The sequence below is a fragment of the Ochotona princeps genome, chromosome 12, assembly GCF_030435755.1.
Source record: "Ochotona princeps isolate mOchPri1 chromosome 12, mOchPri1.hap1, whole genome shotgun sequence".
In the NCBI taxonomy this organism is placed as follows: Eukaryota; Metazoa; Chordata; class Mammalia; order Lagomorpha; family Ochotonidae; genus Ochotona; species Ochotona princeps.
The window spans coordinates 43,954,879-43,974,514 of NC_080843.1; the positions used below are offsets into that span (position 1 = coordinate 43,954,879).

Genomic DNA, 19,636 nt, shown 5'->3' on the forward strand with positions numbered 1-19,636 from the left:
CTCTGTGAAGCTGGCAGTGCTCTGCGTCCACAGACCTGCCCCTCTATTGCACATGGCCCTCAAACTCAGTCCCACATCTGTACCCCAGGAGCCCTGCCCTTAAATGGCCTTTGTGTGTTCTGGTGTAGAACCAGAACCCTGTCATATGTAGATACATGTATATAGATATATGTCAGATTAATTTATTGGCTAGTGGCCAGCATACATGTTTAAAATTCGAATTAGTTTTTATTACTGACAAATGGGGCTACACAAGAACCTTAACATTTCTGCAAGTAGTGACTAATGATGTGTTAACTATTTCAAAAAATGGAATGTTGAGGTTTACTCACAGAAGACTTTTGCCCTTAACCTGTTACTGATTTTAAATACTGGAGTAACTATGGTGTTTTAGGTGTGAAACTTTTTTTTTAAAGATTTATTTATTTTTATTACAAAGTCAGATATACAGAGAGGAGGAGAGACAGAGAGGAAGATCTTCCGTCTGATGATTCACTCCCCAAGTGAGCGCAATGGCTGGTGCTGCACCAATCTGAAGCTGGGAACCAGGAACCTCTTCCGGGTCTCCCACGCGGGTGCAGGGTCCCAAAGCTTTGGGCTGTCCTCGACTGCTTTCCCAGGCCACAAGCAGGGAGCTGGATGGGAAGTAAAGCTGCCGGGATTAGAACCGGCACCCATATGGGATCCCGGGGCATTCAAGGCGAGGACTTTAGCCGCTAGGCCACGCCGCCGGGCCCAGTGTGAAACATTTTTACTGAAATGATTTACTTATAAAACTAAAGGAAAAATGCATAATCTCCTGACAGAATTTTCTTAGGAAGACATTCAGAAGCATCTCAATTGCAGCTAATATTAACAAGATGTTATTTTTTTTTAAGGAGTTTAGCAATTGCTACTAGATGCATGTGGGGCCAAGGCGGGGAGGTAAATACAGGCTCCCCATGCTTTTCTGTAGGTAGCGGTCCAGCTCTGTCCTCTTGATAGAGCTACAGCAAAAAGGGGAGCAGTGTGGGATCACTGTCTTCCCTCACTCCTACTCCTAGGCCTGGGCCTGCCCATCTCGGCAGCATCTCACGTGCATCAACTGTGCCATCTGAGAGAATGCAGTTTCTATGCCCTATTTTTAAAAAATACATGTAACATTCATTTCTGAGTAGATTCCTAAATAAATAACAAAAGCCTCTTTGCAGCTCCTTTAAAGTGACTGAGATATTCCCTAGGAATGGATAAAAGGGATAGCTGCAAATCAAAAGCTAATGGAAAGTCCTCTCATCCCTGAAAATGGAGCCTATTTTATGGTACTCTGGAAGGGACCTAAAGGCGTGATAAAGGAACACAAGGAACTGCGGTGGTGGGGAAGTTAGGTATAACTGAACTAGAGCCTGTTTCCAAAGAGACAGTCTCAACAACAATCTGCTTGGTCACATCCATGAAAAAGTGGATCTCCATATTTAAGAATGGGCTTTCCAATGGCAGAAATTACAGTTGTAAGTAGCTGATGTAGGAAAATAAAAGGTAGCTGAGGAGATGATCAGCACCGTTGGGGCTGCTGTGTGTCTCAGAACATGCACGTTACTGGGATGTCCATTTAAACAGGCTGTACATCACACATTCTTGGCATTCCCCATCAAAACCATCCCAGTTAGTCTCAATTTTGTATCTAAGACTTAAAAAGAGACATTTAAATTAAGCAAGTGTCACTATATTTTTACTGCGTCATTCACTGGCTTTAAACACTTTAATTACTTGCTCAGCAGCAATGGAGTGCCAAGGGCTTAGGAACACTGTGTGACAGAACACACCTGTTAGATAAGAAACACAGCACAAAAACAGAGGAATGGGGGTGTGGCACAGCAGTTAAGGTGTGGGTTAGGATGCCTGTATCCCAACTGAGCCCTAGCTCCAGCCCTGGCTCTTCCACTTTTGATTCAGCTTTCTCCTAATGAGCACCTGGGGACGCAGCAGATTATATTTTTTCCACTCACATGGAAGACCTGGATTGAGTCCTGGCTCTGGCCTGGACCAACGCTGGCTCTAGTATGGTATACTGGGAGTAAACCAGCAGATGTGTGACCTCTCTTCTTTCTAAAGGAGTAAATCTTTTCAGGTAGTGCTAAGAAAACGAGAAAGGTTTGGACTTGGTGGAGAACTACTTTACCCTGGGAGGTCTGGGGAAGGCCTCTCTCAGAAACCCACCGTTCTGGAGTATGAGGCAGGAAGGAGCCAGCCACAGAAAGTCATGGGGACATTGACTGGGCTACAGACAGTGTAAAGCCCCAAGGTGCATATGTGCTGGCAGCACATATGTGACTGGAGAGTGGTACAGCATGTGTGAAGATGTAGGTGTGGCCAGGTCATGTGGGACCCTGGATACCAGGGAAAGGGGTTCGTAATTTGTAACAAATTCTGAACACAGTAGGAAACCAAAAGAGAGGCTCCAAGCAGGGGCATTACATGATAACAGTTTCACTTGAGTTGCTGCTGGGAGAGAGACCAGAGAGAGATCAGGACCCCAGTAAGAAGTGAAGGACAAGATCAGAAGTGGTAAGCAGTGATCTGGACTACAAAGATGGTACAGGCCACTGGAGGCAGTAACTATGGGTTTCACGTAAGTGGCAAGGCTAGGGAACAGTCCAGGCTGAGTCCACAGTTTCTGGGTGCAGCCACTGGGAAGAACCATTCTATCAGGTTCCGGGAACATAAAGGACAGGCAAAGCATGGAAGCAAGAGGCTTGCTGTAGCCTGAAGTTTGAGATGCCCACTGCCATCTAAACGGAGATAATGATTGACAGCTGGAGGTGGTAAAGGTGTGTGCCTCATTGCAGCACAAAGGGGATTTGAAGACAAGGTGACCTTTGAGATCAACCAGGTTGAGAAGAGGTCTCAAGACTGAACTCTGAAGCCCCAATTACACCAGAGATAAAGACAAGGAAATCCTACCAAAGCAAGTGAGAGATGGTATCGGTAAGAGTGAGTGGCCTGTTGTGATGATCCAGAAAGCAAGTGTGAGTACTCTTATATTCCCGTAAGAGGTTGTCAGGTACATGAAGCTCAGCTGACAAATGGAGGGAGATGGGAAACTGGCACCATGAAGTACTCTGATTCTGAGGACAACAAGAATTTCCACAGGAGGATGCAAGTCAGACTGCAGTGAACTACAGAGAGAGGCGAAGAAAGGAAGGTAACATGAAATGTAGACCATGCTTGGGAAAAGTTAAGCTTTGCATAGGAAATGGAAAAGTGGCTGGTTGAACAGAGGTGAAGGAGGACTCGATATGAAACAGCCTAGAGGCTTAAGTCCTCTCCTTGCACACATTGGGATCCCATACGGGTGCCGGTTCTAATCCCAGTGGCCCTGCTTCCCATCCAGCTCCCTGTTTGTGACTTGGGAAAGCAATTGAGGATGGCCCAAAGCCTTGGGATCCTATGTTTGTGTGCGTGGTAGACCCGGAAGAGGCTCCAGGCTCTTGGCTTCAGGTTGGCTCAGCTCTAGCCGTTGCGGTCACTTGGGATGTGAACCAATGAATGGAAGATCTTCCTCTCTGTCTCTCCTTCTCTCTGTATATATGACTTTCCAATAATAATAATAATAATAATAATAATAATAATAATAATAAAAGAGGCCAAGAAGTCAGGGGAGATTTCCTCCTCCTCTTTAGTTTAAGGGTACAAGAGAGTTCAGGTTTATATGTGGATACATATGTTTCTATACTCTCATACACAGTCACTATCAATGGGGTGATGTGGCTTTCATGATCGTCCTCACAGATTATGGAATATTAGGTTGAAAATAATCACTGAATTAAACATCCTAACTTTGTGTATAACAAGAGGATTTGCGGGCTACAGTGGGTAAATGTATGGCTCAAGATGACTGAGTAGACCAAATTTATAAATACTCAGAATTGTCCTGTCACCTCGCGCTGCCTAGTGATCACCAGGTATTGTGATTTGTCACAGGGTCAATCTAGTCCCCTCCTGTCTTTTGCTCCTAGAAACTTCTATCTCAAAAGCATCAGGATCCATACCTGCAAAACTCCAAATAAGGTCACCCATGAGATCGCACTGGTCCTCTCTAATAAATACCAGCTTGCATGTCTCTAAATAAAGACTGCAATTTTATAAACTAATCTTGAGAATTTCTGAGTGGAATAGATATTGCTGGCCCAGAGAAATCAGTAACACAATTACTCACAACTACCTGGCAAGTTCTAGCTTAAAAAGCTCTAGTTTTGGTTTTGCATTTGCTGTGGATGGCACACAGAAGTGGCTTCTTTCTCAATCCTCTTCTCTTCTGAGCAATCAAAACTTGCGTCATCATTCATTCCCCATATAACATATATGTTTCCAAGACAGTCTTGGTTCAGTTGAATATATCAGCATATAACATATGTGTTGGACATCTAGATGTGATAAAGATTTGGCAGTTCTTACTTCCAAGATGAGGAAAAGTTTTTGCTGTGCTTCTGGGCTAGAATGGCTAAAAAAAAAAAAAAAAAAAAAATCCCATTGTGTCCTCTCATCCAGCTTCATTATCCCAAGGGAAGACTCCACACAAAGTGCAAGGAGAATTGCTGATGGCCGCAGATTTCCACAGCATCACGGGACTCCTCAGATCATTCAGTCTACAAGATTTCTTAAAAAAAAAAAAAAAAAAAGCCCCACAGCACTGGGCTGGGAACTCCCTCCTTCTCCGTCCTAGTTCAAAGAAGTTTTCTTTGCAGCACACTGTATATCTAGATCCCAGAGGCGGTAAGGGAGTTCTTTACAGCTCTGATATTCAGGTACCTTTTATGGATAATCAAATTCTATTCTTTAAAGGGCAACAGCAGCATCATTCTTTGGTAGCAGTCAGTTGCCTAATCTTAGAAACTCTTCTCCATTGTGGCAGTATTTAGGAGGATTTTTCTTTCTTTGATTACAATAGAGTATCTGTATGTAAGTAATCTATGGGCGGGTGTGGCAAGAAGTCATACATGCTATCAAACTGGCATTAATGAGAGTAAAATATTGAGAAAAGTAGCAATCAAGGGGAACTGAACGAAAAAATTACACTCTAATTTTCATCAGGTATATCTAGCTTCTTCTCTACCAGAACATTCTCAGACACTGATTCAAAATGAATGTCATCCTACAGTTCTGTTGTTCGGCCCCAACCTTCACATGCTAAAAGGAGATGGAAAATTTAGAGTTGACTTCATGTTTTCTATTGAAACTCTGGACTAATAATTTCCCTCCTAATACACTGGAATTAAGAGAGTCTTCTAATTTTTGCCTCATAATAAAGACATTAATATGGACCAGTATCCTTGCATACTGGGTTAAATCTCTACCTGTGATGCCAGTTGCATCCCCAATATGAATGTGGGTTCAAGTCCTGGCTGCTCCACTTCCAATCCAGCTGCCACCCATATGGTGGGAATGGAGTTTCAGGTTCTTGGCTATGGCATGGCCCTGCGCCAGCTATTGTGGCCATTTTGAGAGAACAAGCTGATAGAAAATTGATGCATGTCTGTCTATCTTTTTCCAACTCTATGTTTCAAATAAAATTAGTAAAACAAAAGATTCTTTAAAAAAGAGCCATCAGTAGAAGTGTCATGTTATAAATATAACCTAACCTTCCTATCTACTGTTCACGTACGGTATGTAAAGCTTACAGTTTTTAAAAGCTTTTAAGCAAATGACAAAATGCATATACATATGTTCATGTAAATGCACAGGCACATAACCTAGTCAGTAGGTTGAAGGCTCTCTAAATGAGCTGTGTTCTCCCAGAAGAATACCAAGTAAAGGGAAGCAACCTCTAGTGAACAGAAGGAAATTAAATGGAGACTTTTTTCTATTGTGATCAGCATAATTCACACTCAAACCACGAGGCACTGTTACTGTAGCTCATTATCTGCTTTGTTCATACTCCAAAAACATTATGCAGAAGTCACTCCTTTGCCACAGTGAGCTAAAGAAAAACAGCTGTGAGAGTTGGTGGACACATTGTCCAGAAGAAGAAAAATCCAGTTACCAACTACAGCTGGGTTCATTTCAGGTTCCTGGAACTGATAGCATGTCAGCATGTCTTCCGAGACTTGTGTCTGGCATTACACAATTACAGCCGTATATCATCAGAGAAAAAAAATAATTGCTTTTCCTTGGTGTATCTCTAAGTTGATGTCATATTCAATAACCCTGTAGTTGAAAAATCTATATATGATGGATGAAGTTTGGACTATCTTTTGAATTTAATTCCTCCAGTGCCAGCTTCCACAGGTTATGGTGCACCTGTCATTTTGAGGTGAGCACATGCAGTATTTAGAAAATGCAACCAAAGGCGCTACTTCTGCCAGATAATGAAACTGCAGAAGAACAGTTTGTCTCACATGTCTATGCCTTCCACCAGGCTGCAGAGGAGCCAAGGTAAACTTGGAACCCTGCACCAGGCCAGCTTCCAGGGTTCTGCCTGCATCAGTGCTCTGTATCCTCCTTCTCTGCATATGAGGGTTCCAGAGACAGCCTTTCTTCACACACAGCCTTGCACAGTGAGGTTCCAGGCACACAGCTAACACATCTAGAACTCTTCCTGATGAGAGTGAGGTGTGACTACCTCATGTACTGATGACATCAAGGGAGATGACCCTTCAGAGCTTTGTCTCCCTCTGCTCCAATTAAAGAAAAAGCCAGCCTGGATGCATTTTGTAGGAGCAACAGGATATTTCCAGGTAAACTAAAAATTCCTTCCCTTTCCTAAAGACCAATTGTTTTGTTCATCCTGCATCCATGCATACGCACTGGGACATGAAAGCCTAGATTAGACCATCTTGGTTAGACTAGCACTACAAGTGAGGGGGTTCTGATTTCATCAGCACTCCAGGGTTGGCCTTGGGGCTGGCCCTGCCATGTGGACTCTGCTGAGAGGCTTAGATGAACGTTAGGGCTCACAGCTGCACCTAGGCTGGGTGATACGGTTTGCACTGGAATTTTTCAACTACAATGAACTTCTAGCTTCCAGCTAGAAGTGATGTGTTCAAATTTTAAAACCCATATTTCTGGCATATGATATGCAAATTTATTTGTGTTCTGGAACTCAAACTTTATGTCTGACAACCAATTGATGATATGGTTACAAAAAAGCAAAACCTCCATTATTCTGTATTCCACTAGCTGGAAATTTACATATTATAATCTTGATGAAATCGCTCTCACTTCTGACCAGAAGGCAAAGGTATTTTGACTCTGAGCAGGTTGGAAGTGAATTACTAAAATGTTATGTAAATTAATTACCTAAGAGAATTCTTGAAGAGAGACTAGAAGAAGACAAACATTTCCTTACCTATTAGCAGAGCTTCTTTCTCTGATTTTAAGCCTTGGCTTCTTTTCTCAGTATTATTCTCTCGGTCTTGATTGACTAATGCTACTGTCAACACATTCATTTCCTATAAAATTAAAAAAGAAAAACCACACACATGTTTACGTGGATTCTGTACATTTCAGGAAAAACTGCTAGCTCCCTTTAAGTGTATGAAATGATCATTTCCTTTTGCAACTGCACATCTATTTATTCAACAACAGAAAAGTCATTCTAGAATCTAGGCTTCCAGTTTCTGCTTCCAGCAAACCATGCACCTTCCTGCACAACATGGTACATACAAGTCATCTTAGGCTTTTGGCTATGGTTTGATGAAACTCTATTTACTAAAACTAACTGGCTTTGGTACTTGGACATGTTTTATTTCAAACACAAGAAATTTTCTGCGAAAGTATATAGCAGACTGCCTTATAATAATGTTTTAGGGGCAACTGTTAATAATTTGTGTGACTGTGTGAATCTACTGGGACGCTGAGCTAGAAGTATCTGGGGTGTTTAAGTTGCGTGGAAATGGCTCCTCATGCACAATTACAAAAGACAGAGAAAGCAAAGGTTGAGAAATTATTTTCTTTGGAAATTAAAAATGAAGTATTGTATAATGAGCCAATAACACATGAAACATTGAGGGTGAAGTGGGCAATTTTTATTTGAATGCATTTTTAAAATTTAATTAGAAGTCCAATGCGCTATCCATTGCGCTACTTAATTTAAAATTAATACTGAAGAATCTTTACAGACATGTGACTGGAACTCACAATGGAGAGTGATGCAACAGCAGGGTAAGCGATCTGCACACAGTATCGAAACACAGGGAGAGATGACTTCTTAGGAAGTTGTCTCATTGAAGGGACAATGACTACAAAGAACCAGCATATTCAACAATGAGTCAAGGATCCCGTTGGGAGAGCTCCAGGAATGATGGCACGTAAGTATGAATGGCCAAACGGACAAAGGCTTTTGATGATCTGGATAAACGGTTTTACAGATACTGCTCATAAGAACTGGACATGATTTTAAGATAAATAGTTAACTAGTTACAAAAATGAACCAGACTGGCCTGAAATAAAGCTACAGAAACTTTCGAGAGCATGCTAAGCATGAAGGCATTGGTGGAAAAAAACAACCTTAGCAAATAACAATTAAAATAGATCTATCAGCTTAATGCAACTGATTAACTATTGTTTCATAAGTAAGTCAGGGGTTAGTAGAAATTGCTAGGAAAGAAGATTCCACTGTGAAATTGTGATTGATGGTTCCCAGTAAGCATTATGGAGGTTTCATTTAATATCTGAAGACTGAGTGACTAAGACTGGGTGAAGGGAATATGAGTAAGAGAAAATGACCAAGGTAACACAGTGACAACAGACAGGACTAGATGATGTCAGCCGAGGCCTGGGGCTGACGACTGGACTGACTCTTTGAGGCCAGGGGTCCAAGGGGTCTGGAGAATGGGACATGAAAGGTGTTTTTATCTTCACAAAAAGGTGATCTTGGGATACACAATGAAGGACTACGAAACAGAACAAATTCAAAGGTTATGCAGGCAGGATTAAAACATTTTATAGATTTGTAGGGAGGGGGATCAAAAACACTTATGCGATGGAATAACATGTGGTGCTTTCTGATTAGACTGTCTCCATTGGTGTGCACTTCATTTCTCTGGGGAGGTGAGGGGCAAGCATCCTGCCAAGCTCCATTTGTGGCACGCCTTGAGGCCACATGGGTCTCATAGGGACACAGCACAGGGCTTCCATGACCCAGAGGGTAAGACTGCTGAGCAGAATGCAGGTAGAGGGCTCTGCAACTGTCTCCCAAGAGAGGCTTAGGAAAAAAAAAACACAGAGGAACATCAGCTAGGAAGATGATTGCATCGCTAAAAAAATATCAGTAATGAACCTCAGAGCTAAGTGGAAATAATATCTCCAAGAGAGGGTGATCTGTTCACAGCCTAGATGATAATTGGAGCCAAATGAAATTACTCACAAGAGTTTAACAGACAACAGGCCTGCAGTAATTGCTAAGACTGAGTGGTATCCTGGGGCCATCACATGGTGGAGGATCCAGGTTTGGTGAGGGAAATAGACAACAGAGGGTAGATAACATCAGGAGTCAGCAGAGAGTGGCAAGTGCAGATGTGACTGGGATGACCCAAGAATGCTGGTAGGCACCTGTTCCCTGTGTCCAAAGCCAGAGTCATAAACAAAGGGGACTTTGAGCTGGATCCCAACAAATATGACTGAATCAGTTATCTCTTCAAGGAATCAGATATAGTTTCCCAGTAACTCTTGCTTTGGTAATATTTTAGGGTTGAACAAATGCATATGGAGCCATAAAGAAACTCTATAACTATTTTTCTATAGAAACATATCTTGAGATTGCACACTGTAATTATGGTGTGCTAATCACAAATGATGTGCTCTTGCATTGTCATGGACAGTAACTATGAGTGGGTACGCTGCTCGATGTAGCTCCAATACTGTCCGAAGACTAGAAAACCTAGAAGACTAGAATATCATGGAGACCTGAGACATGGCAGATGCTCCACTCTTTATTTCTGTACTCAGTGAGTTCTTTCCAGGGCGGGGGTGAGGCGACTTTTCTGATTCTTCCAGAAGGAGAATTATGAATTCAGAACTATACTGGGAAGTAGAATAGGAGCCGATAAAAGAATAAGGAAGGCTCCAAGGAGTGCTTGCATTGTATAATAAATTGGCCTCAAGAATCTCCAAAAGAGAAACAAATCATTCCTAGTATAGCCAACGGTGCATGAAAACATATTAGCTAGTATCTATATCGCACCTATAGTAACATTTAAGGTTGTGGGCCACCATGCAGACAGATAAGATATTTAAGAGGGAGAACTGAAAGAAAAAGAAAAACAGAACTGGTGATGTGGTGGGTGAGACAAATGCTGAGAATGTGTAGGTACTATAGTGAGTAAGAAGGCAAAGAACAAAGCCAGTTTGGGAGATGACGATGTGTTCAGTTTTAAAAATGCTGACCTTGAAGTTTCACTGGTGTCTTATCATAGGAAATGGGAGGAGACAGAATGCCTAAATTTGAGAACTTAGAAGCAAGGGCTTGCCCTAACAGCTCCTTTCATAGGGATGTTACTTAGGTCTGTGTTGGCAGCAAGTGACTTTGACGTTTTCTTCTGGGACACACAGCAGGCTTGCTTATGTTTGACATAAAACTGTGGATTTCCCAAGCTTGGTGCTTCTCTCCAGGAATGCAAGGCATTTAATATACAGGCATCCCCACTGGCTCCTCAGCAGGGAGGGATTCAGATTGTAAGATCTACAAGTCTCAGCATGGTGATGCTAGGAAGGCTGGCAGCACAAGATAATAATTCCAAGGGGCACCTGCCAGGACCCTTCCAGGAATAACTGCTCATACAAGGGGCTACCTCACTATGATAGTAGACATACAGGGGTAGCATTTTCCAGGGTACAGAGGACCTAACAGTTTATGCTTCATCTTGAAAAACAGAGAGCTGAACTGTGTGCTACAGGTCTTTGTCTACTTTCTAATTGCTAAGAATGAGTACTTAGCATAGCAGTTACAATGTGAGATGAGAAACCCATATCCATACGACAGTCCCTGGGTTCAAATCCCAGTTCTGCTCCAGTATCAATACTGCTTAACCCTTTCTGTGCTGTGTATGGTGTGAATCCCATTTCTTCAGGAGCTACTTGTTTCAGCCAACCTGCAAGGCTTCCTTCCCTGGACACCTTTCTTGGGCCACTGCTGAGGGATACAACTAATTTTCATTTGATCTGTTTATGTTTCCTCAACAAAGCCACCAGCTCTGCTGGGTTAGGCACCATATCCAAGCAAATGAGGCCACATGGGCTCAGAGGAACCTGTGTCTAGCTCTGCCACCATTATTCACAGACAGAATCTCTCTGCACCTTCATTTGCTTTTAGGTAGAACACAAAAAATATTATGTGTGTACCACACCAGAGTTGTAGTGAGGACTACATCTGAAAACTGCAAATTAGGAATACACTGTGACATCATCACTGTTCATTTTATTAATTGCAGAACTGACTAGAGTCAGAGCTGGTGATTAACACACACACTTGGGGGGGCCAATTTTTGTAAGAATTCTGTGGAAGAACCTATATGCAAAACAGATACTGTGGTTGTATTCAAATAGCAACCATTTCCTATTTTGCTGGTTTTCTATGGCAATATTTTTGTACTGTATTCTTTGTAATGAAAAAGAAATCAATAAAACTAGTGGCACAGAGATGTCACTTTGAAGGAACATATGAAAGCACAGGCAGTAAATACTTTACTCAGTAGTATACTACGCAACACCTGCCTGACACACCTCTCCTAACTAGGAAGACCAGGATCCTCCCAGGTCTGCTGGGCTTCACAGGTGTTAGTGTAAGGTGAACAGGACAGCCAACAGATGTCCATGGCAAACATTCGCCCTGTCATCTCCCACTTCTGTAATGCCACACCACATGGTTCACATTCCTTCCCTACTTTCTTTGTCCCGAACTTGTCCTGCTGTTTGCCCATAGATTCTATTCTTAAAACATCACACTTTAGGAAATCAGGGGTGCTGGAGAAAAGAGTCAAGATGCCAATCAGCTACTTTCCTCTTTGTTACTCATCTCTCTCTCTCTCTCCGCAAAGTACTAAATGCAATGCATCCAGCAAGTTCCTAAAACCCTTAGAGCAATTCTGCATGGGATTAGAACAGTGATCTGCTAGAACCTGCACATCTTCCTTTATGAGCCAGAGAGTGGCACACATCAAGCACCCAGTGACTGACAAAGGGAGGAAGGACTCATAATTATTGGTCTGAAATGATGAGAAAAATGGTGAATCTACACACAGAAAATGCATTCTAATTGCCCCTGAGTAGTTGTCCTTTTGTATTCTGCTTTCTTCGTAAAAAGAGGGATTTTTTTTTTCTTGCTGGGGATATTTATTTTTTTTCTTTTTTTTATTCATTAATTACATTGTATTATGTGACACAGTTTCATAGGTACTTGGATTCTCCCCACCCCTCCCCAAACCCTCCCACCATGGTGGACTCCTCCACCTTGTTGCATAACCACAGTTCAAGTTCAGTTGAGATTCCCCCATTGCAAGCATATACCAAACCTATAGTCTAGCATCGTATTGTCCAGTCAAGTTCAACGGCTTCTTAGGTATACCCTCTCTGGTCTGAAGACAGAGCCAGCAGAGTATCATCCCGATCAATTAAAAGAAAAGAGGGATGTTTTTAAAGCAGATGATCCCTCTAGTGTCTGCCTGCTCTGAAATTACTTGTCTGCTCTCTAAGGAAGCGGTAAACAGGCTCTCCTGGTTTGAAACACGCAGGCAGAGCAAGGCCATGGACAAAGCAGCATTGCAAGAAATGAAGGCTGGGCCACTGGTATGACTGGCTGGGACAGGGAAAAGGCTCAGCAGGGAGATCCAGAGTGTACCTCCAGTCACACATCTGGTGGGTGGCATCCTAGAGGTAGCAATGAGGTAATGAGAGAGAAAAGGAGGGCACAGAGCCAGTGTGAAAGAAGAACAGGTGTGTTACAAGTGCAACACAGAGGAAAGAAGGACAGGTGTGAAGAATTTCAGACATGTCAAGTCTGACTGGTACAGAAATGGCACCAGAGATCATGGAGACTCAGATGTGCTGACTCTAATATTTAAAAGCTGTGGCTTTGAGGTCTTGGAAAGATGGCTACAAATGAGAAAGGTGGCTCAGGAGAGTATCTGGCTGGGGATGGCTCTCTCTCGTGCTTCTTTTCTGTTGTCTTGCACACATCCAGGTGCACACCTCTGTGGCCCAGCAGAGACCCTAACAGCACTCCCTCACCCTCAACGATGCCCCGTCAGGATTAACATGACCACTCCTCCCACAAGCGCTTCTTTACATAGCAGCAATACTTGTGTAATACAGTGCTCTACAGAACAGTAATCAATATTTTGCGAAAAGTAATTCATAGACCCTCGGCAATATTTGCTGAATGACATCAAATGAATCTGTGGTTATGCAGGTAAAAAGGATGAAGTCTGTAGGTGAAATGGACTGTCAATCAAAAGGATTTGGCCAGAATCCTTGTCCCAAGCAACTATCGGGACACCCGAGAGGGACCTGTAGAGTGGATTATGAAACGGGCTTCAATGGGTTTGGTATCTTGCTGTCTTTTGGCTCCAAAGTACATGTGTTCTGGCATTATTCTAAAGTAACACTCTCTTACGAAGGAGAAAGAGAAGCTATATTTTAGTTTGTATCTATTATTTATGCTTTCAATGTTTTTAGTTTAAATACACATATATGTCCATCACCTTTTTCATGTCCTTTCCAAAATATCAGACATTTCTTCAATTTGCTTCTCATTACAAATGTAATACATATATACTTGTATGTACTCATATAAAAATCTGTACTTATTTGTAGGAAGAAAATGGAAGGTAACTCAAGTTCTACACCTACAAGTAAATGGTATTGAGTTACCTTTTAAATTTTATACATAGCCCTCCTCCTATACACAAAATAGATACTCTTTGAACGTATCTGGCTTTATTACTTAGGCCTATGTATACTTCATTCCTCCTTAGTTCTTTTTTCAAAACATAGGATCATTCTACATATAAACTTCAAACTAGAATTTTTCATAAAAGGAGCAAATTGTTTGTCAGTAAAGAGTCATTTGATTTTTTTTCCAATTAAATACTGTGAGCATTGCTTTTGCCTGGGTCATAGCTTAATTATGGCTACTGCAATTTACACCATGCTTAAACTGTGGCTTCAAGATGACAATTCATGGACTTTCTTTTGGCACAGCTTAGAACAATTTTTAAATAAAAATGATCTAAAAATGAGAAAAATCCCTTTGTATTCCAATAACTATCCATTACTTCAAGTATATAAGTTGTATTTCTTTTCACTTAGTTTTACTACATGCCACTTGTAGGCATTGCCAAATGAAAAAATATATACTTGATCTCAAAATGGCTGTTTCTCTTCAATATGTAAAAAGAGAAAAATGTAACCCATGCTGCTGTATCCATGCAAGTCCATATCCTTCAGAGCTTGAAAAAGTCCTGACATGAAAAATCTTAGCCAATAAAAATGGAGCAGCAAACAGAAGAAACTAAAGTGAATTACTTTTTTTTTAATGTATGTATGTGCATCCAGAATTAGTCGGTTTGATTTATCTTGTATGATACTGACTCTATTGCTGGTTAAAGATGAATTGCATTATGGTGCTCTTGGCATGTTATTTTCTCAGTTCATTTCTCAGTATGACATTTCTTATTTTTCTCTGCTACAAAGCACCAGCTATCATAATTTTCACCTGCTGAGTTTACGTTACTAATGATAATATTAAAATTTAGAGTCGTTTGACCTTCATGGTGGTAAATTAGGTCACGGGAATAGGTGGGATGAAACCTAATAAGTTGGGGAAAGTGGCATTTGTTTATTATTAAAGTGGAACTGTGAGATTTTAGTAAACAACCTCCTCCCAACGCATCCAAAATGAATTCTCTTCTTTCTGCTTTCTTGAATATGCCATACCTAAGAGATACTCCAAGAATATGAGGATGTTGCTACAGGATGTGTGAGGCACATGGCATTTGAAATCCTCTGAACCCAAAGCAGAGAATACATATCATTATGATGCCAACTACTACAGTCACCCCTGAGTACTTGCTGGTTGACAGATGATGATACTGTTATTGTTAGTCCCACTTGGCAATTGAGAAACTGAGGCACAAAGAAGGTAAGTAGCTTTCTTAGGTTCCAGCATTTGAGTAACAGCAGTGCAGGACATAGCTCCCAGCAGTCAGACCCCTGAGGGATACCTCATGCTGCCTCCCATCTTGAATCACTGCACAGGAAAGCATAGTTTCTCTAACTGGCTTAAACCCTTTATCTTTTCCAAAGCCCTCTCCCTTACTGAGAACATGGAAGCCAGTGTTGCACGAGTTCCCTTTGCAGGTGCACACAATCTCCTCGGTGGTCTGTGTGCTCCCAGAGGGTGGGGACCATGCTGGGCTGTGTGTGCTTCCGACAGGCAGGCAGCACCGTGCTGCTATACCGTACTGCCTGGAACTGTGGGTTTAGATGGACCCAACTGGGAGCTGCCATTTGTGGGTCCACAAGTCTTTTTCACACTCTCTAAAGTGATATGATAAATATATTTTTAAATTAACCACAGTCTGGCAATTACTGATTATGTATTTCCTTTTTCAGGGTTGAAAACATAAACTAAACTGAAATAAGGACTCAATAAATTATCTGGACATGCCCATTTTAGTATAATCTGATTGGAATTCATTCAGTCTCTGCCATTCTTTTACTGACTATCTACTCTCCTGGTAGCCTTTGTGTTAGACAATAAGATGTGAATTCTTGCTCTCCAAAGACCTAAGAGGTAAGAAGGCAGCTGGCCTTGTGACACATACTAAAATACACGATGGCCCTCGTGCTGTAGAACACCAGACTGGCACCTAACCTGAGCTGGGCTGGAGAGCAGCCAGAAGTGTTTCTCATGGATCTGTGGGCTGGGAACTTACTAAAAATGCAAATAGCACTGCCCCTTCCCCTTCCCCCACTCCACCCCCATCTAACCTTACTGAACCAAAAACTGTGGGGTAGAGCCCAGCACCTGTGGTTTGAAGTTCTCTGTACTGCTTATGAAAGTTTTAGGAACATCACGTTGGAGAATGAAAGACCAACAGGAATACAACAACTGGACAAGAAAACACAGATAAAGTTACAACCTGAAAAAGAAAGATGCTGGATGAAATGACCCATCCACCTCAATTCTAACTTCCCCAGTCTACAAAGCACATCACAGTGAACTGGAATTAAACATGTTTATCACAGGGAAACACCTTCAGATAACACACAGAAGGAAGAGTCCTTCCATGCCAAGTCAATGATTTTTCCATGTCAAGCTAAGCAGTAGAAGCAGCCTGAAGCTTTTGGAATTCATACAGCAAGGTAACCATCAGTAAACTAGTACAAAGGATACTTCAAAAGCATTCAAGCAAAATGGAATTATAATGTCAATTTATTTTGGTGCAATTTTTTTTCATAATAAACATTTTCTTGGAACTTTTTGGAAGACATTACTACAACATCTCTATCAACATAGGGTCATTTTTAGGTTAGGTTTTGCAAGAAACACAAATTCCCTGCTCTAAGAAGATGATACAGAATTGGAAAAATAAGCCTATGTTAACTGGGGTTGTTTAAACTGGTTAAAATGGAGATAATTCCTTGAGACTCTGGAGGAGATGGTAATTGATTTGGGCTGATTCAGGGTAAAGCCCCAAGAAATGGGAATCGAGCTGGACTTAAAAGATTGGTAAAATTTGCATTATGGGCAAAAAAGGATGACATGATAGATGAAGGAAACTTAATTATCAATAAGGAATCTAATTATTTAGAATTTTTAATGAATGGTGCACCTAGCTGAATTCGACCTGTTAACTAAAGCCATTTTTCAGGATACCAGGCTTATCGTTATTTTCAATATCAGAGCAATCATTTATTTTTCTGCTTTTATCAAGGAGACTAATTTGAACATTGTGGTAAAACATGGCAGGGACGGAATACACACTTACAGCTGTGAGGCTTGTACGCTACTCACGTGTGCCTGTACGGGTATAATGATACAGGTAGTGGCAGGGGACAGGGACCGGCATCCACACAGGCATTGGGCTGTTTGCACAGCTTGTGCCTCTGGGTATCAGAGTTTCAAGTCGTCTCTCTCAGATTTGGCATGGAAAGAAAGTTCCTGTGTAAATTAGATTCCGCAAGTCTCATAAGCATAAGTAGCTCATCAGCGTATACTGAACAATCTGGAAATGGTCCAGGCAGGGAAAGCCATAGTGTGATCCCTTGGGGGAGCTGGCATTAACAGCATATGATGTGACACTGAACGTCGTGGCCCAGACACATCCCCTGACAAGGGCAAATTCAGGGCTGTGAAGGTCAGGGCTTAGAGGAGTTCTTGAAAACAAGTAAAACTAAATAGACAAAAAACCCAGGGGTAAAAAGTCAACTGAGGATTCTACAGCTGGTCATTTCAAAGGGAACCTGGAATCCTAGCCATACACCTAGCTAGGGGCTGCCTCATGTCCCTGGTGACTCCGACGTGTTGAACAGGTGGCTGCTGTTGCTGTGGAGGGAGGATGAAATGCCAAGATGTGCATAGTTGGGAATTGCCGGCCCACTTGTGCAGGAAAAGTCTCCCTGTCCTTCTACAAAGCACTGAAACTGCACAAAGTGGAAAGCTGAACAAGAAAAATGCATGGCTGCCTCATCCTTTGGGTAGCACGTTTTGCTTCAACTTCTGCTCTGCCTAAAATAGAAACACCTGGAGGGGCTGCATGTTGAGGTGTGGTTTATTGCATTCCTGAAACTTGATGACACTCTATGCTCTATTTAGTGCCACTGGAATGAGGTCTGCAACCTTCTTGGAGGTTTTATTAAAATACTCAGTGGATGCGCAGTGGCTATAAACAGGGTGTTGAGTACCCCAAGGAAGGTCAGGGAAGGAGGGCAGGTGCTGCCGCTGCTGGTGTCCAAGGTGGTAGGAGCCCAGTGATTCATTGGCACCTCCTGGCCTCATCAAGGGGAGGGAGAGCATGGAGAATGGAGTCTTCGCGGAATCCAAGACGACTGGTGAGGCTGAAGGCTCAGGGGCACAGTTCATTTGGTTGTGGACAGTTTGATCATTTCCAGATCCTATCTTCACAGGCTCTCCCAGGAAGCCTGCCAATAATCTGACGTGCAGATAGACACCTGCCTGAGCTTTACGCTTTGCATTGCAGAGCCTTATCCTTGGATCAGCCTCTTGTGAGGGGTGAGTGCTGACGCCATGGTGAATACACTTTCAGGGAGAGCAGCTTTCATGACTAGGGCTGGCATGGAGTGGCAAAATGGGAAAAAAAAACCTGTTGCTTCAAAAGACGGGTCAATTGAGAAGGGCTGACTCCTGCAGAGCACCAGGGAACCTAGGGAACTGTTCTTGTTCTGGACATTTCTGCCCTTTCCCCCTCCCTTTTCTTTCTTCTCATCCTTATTGTTCCTTCTTTGCCATCTTCATACATTATTTCCTGGCAGGAGTGGCCACCGCCAAGCACTTTATGTGGCAATACGATGGGAAGGCTCTTGGGAATGAATGGTGTATGCAGATATCAAGAAAGGCTACCCTTTGCAGCCCTGTACAGAGAGCTAACCCAGGCAGGCTGGACCAGTGCATCACATCTCTTCTTTTTCTGGGCTCACATGTAGCTAGCAGAAACCACATCATGTGGAAATCATGGCTGCAAATCTGCTATTCTAAGTAACAAAAGCAAATGTTTAGGAAGGCTTGTGGCTTCTGGGTAACACTCAGGACTGAAAAACCTGGTATATGTGCTGAGGCATCCTTGCTGGTTTCTGTGTAGAGAACATCATCCCAGCACGCAGTTCTGCACATCCGAAGGAGCCCAAGCCAAGCAGGGGGGAGTCCCTGCTCTCTCTCGCTGGCTCCATGAGGCACTAGAGCAATCGGTCTCTGTCTGTCTTTGGGCTCCTGGCCCCTTTCACAGATACCACTAAGCATTTCTCTTGATCACCTTTGTTCAGGATCTCAGCGTGTTAATCTCTGTGTCAGGGGAGGTAGGAATACAGGGATGGAGCCCTCTGGGCTTATTGGAATTTAAAACGACATTGCTTGTATTCCAGTCATGTCTGTATGTCTCTGGATGGTTTGGAGTTTGCATGTAACTTCTCGGTCATAATTAGAAATGAAAGCTTCATTTTCTGGTTGGGGTTAGGAGTCGTTTTGTTAACTTTTAATCAATCACTCTTGTCAATCCCACAGATTCCTTTGAGATGGTGAACAAGCCCCAACTGGAGAGTGGTGTCCTGATTCAATTAGCCTTGAATCCACACAGAGCACAGATTCTGTAACCCTTTGGCCACAAAGAAGTCTCCGACTTACAGGCACAGCACAAGATCCTGAAGCTCACCCAAGAATCTAAGAATTGTTCTTCCAAATGACTTACCAGACCTGTATAATTTGCCTTTATGTTTAATATGCAAATTTTCTTCAAGGTCATTTTCTTTATCTATTGGGGACCTCTATATCTTTTCTTTGTGTTAAGATCCAGACATCAGTATGGGATGTATATTTCTTCAGCTACCAAACAGGGTGAGCTTTAATCTGGCTAAAGAATCAGTGCATCTTGATCTATCCTTCATTTCCCATCAACCACAAATGCTTCCCCAGTTACAAGGTGCTTAA

At 42.3% G+C, this 19,636-nt stretch overlaps 1 protein-coding gene across 10 annotated transcripts in view; it reads right to left on the reverse strand.

Annotated features, from left to right (window-relative positions):
- The window catches only part of ENOX1 (ecto-NOX disulfide-thiol exchanger 1), a 487,830-nt gene that overhangs the window by 16,421 nt on the left and 451,773 nt on the right, over nucleotides 1-19,636 (reverse strand). For all 10 annotated transcript variants that reach the window (XM_058670707.1, XM_058670708.1, XM_058670710.1 and 7 more), the window contains one exon: nucleotides 7,325-7,427. In XM_058670707.1, coding sequence (XP_058526690.1) covers nucleotides 7,325-7,427 — 103 coding nt within the window. The remainder of the gene's footprint in view (nucleotides 1-7,324; nucleotides 7,428-19,636) is intronic.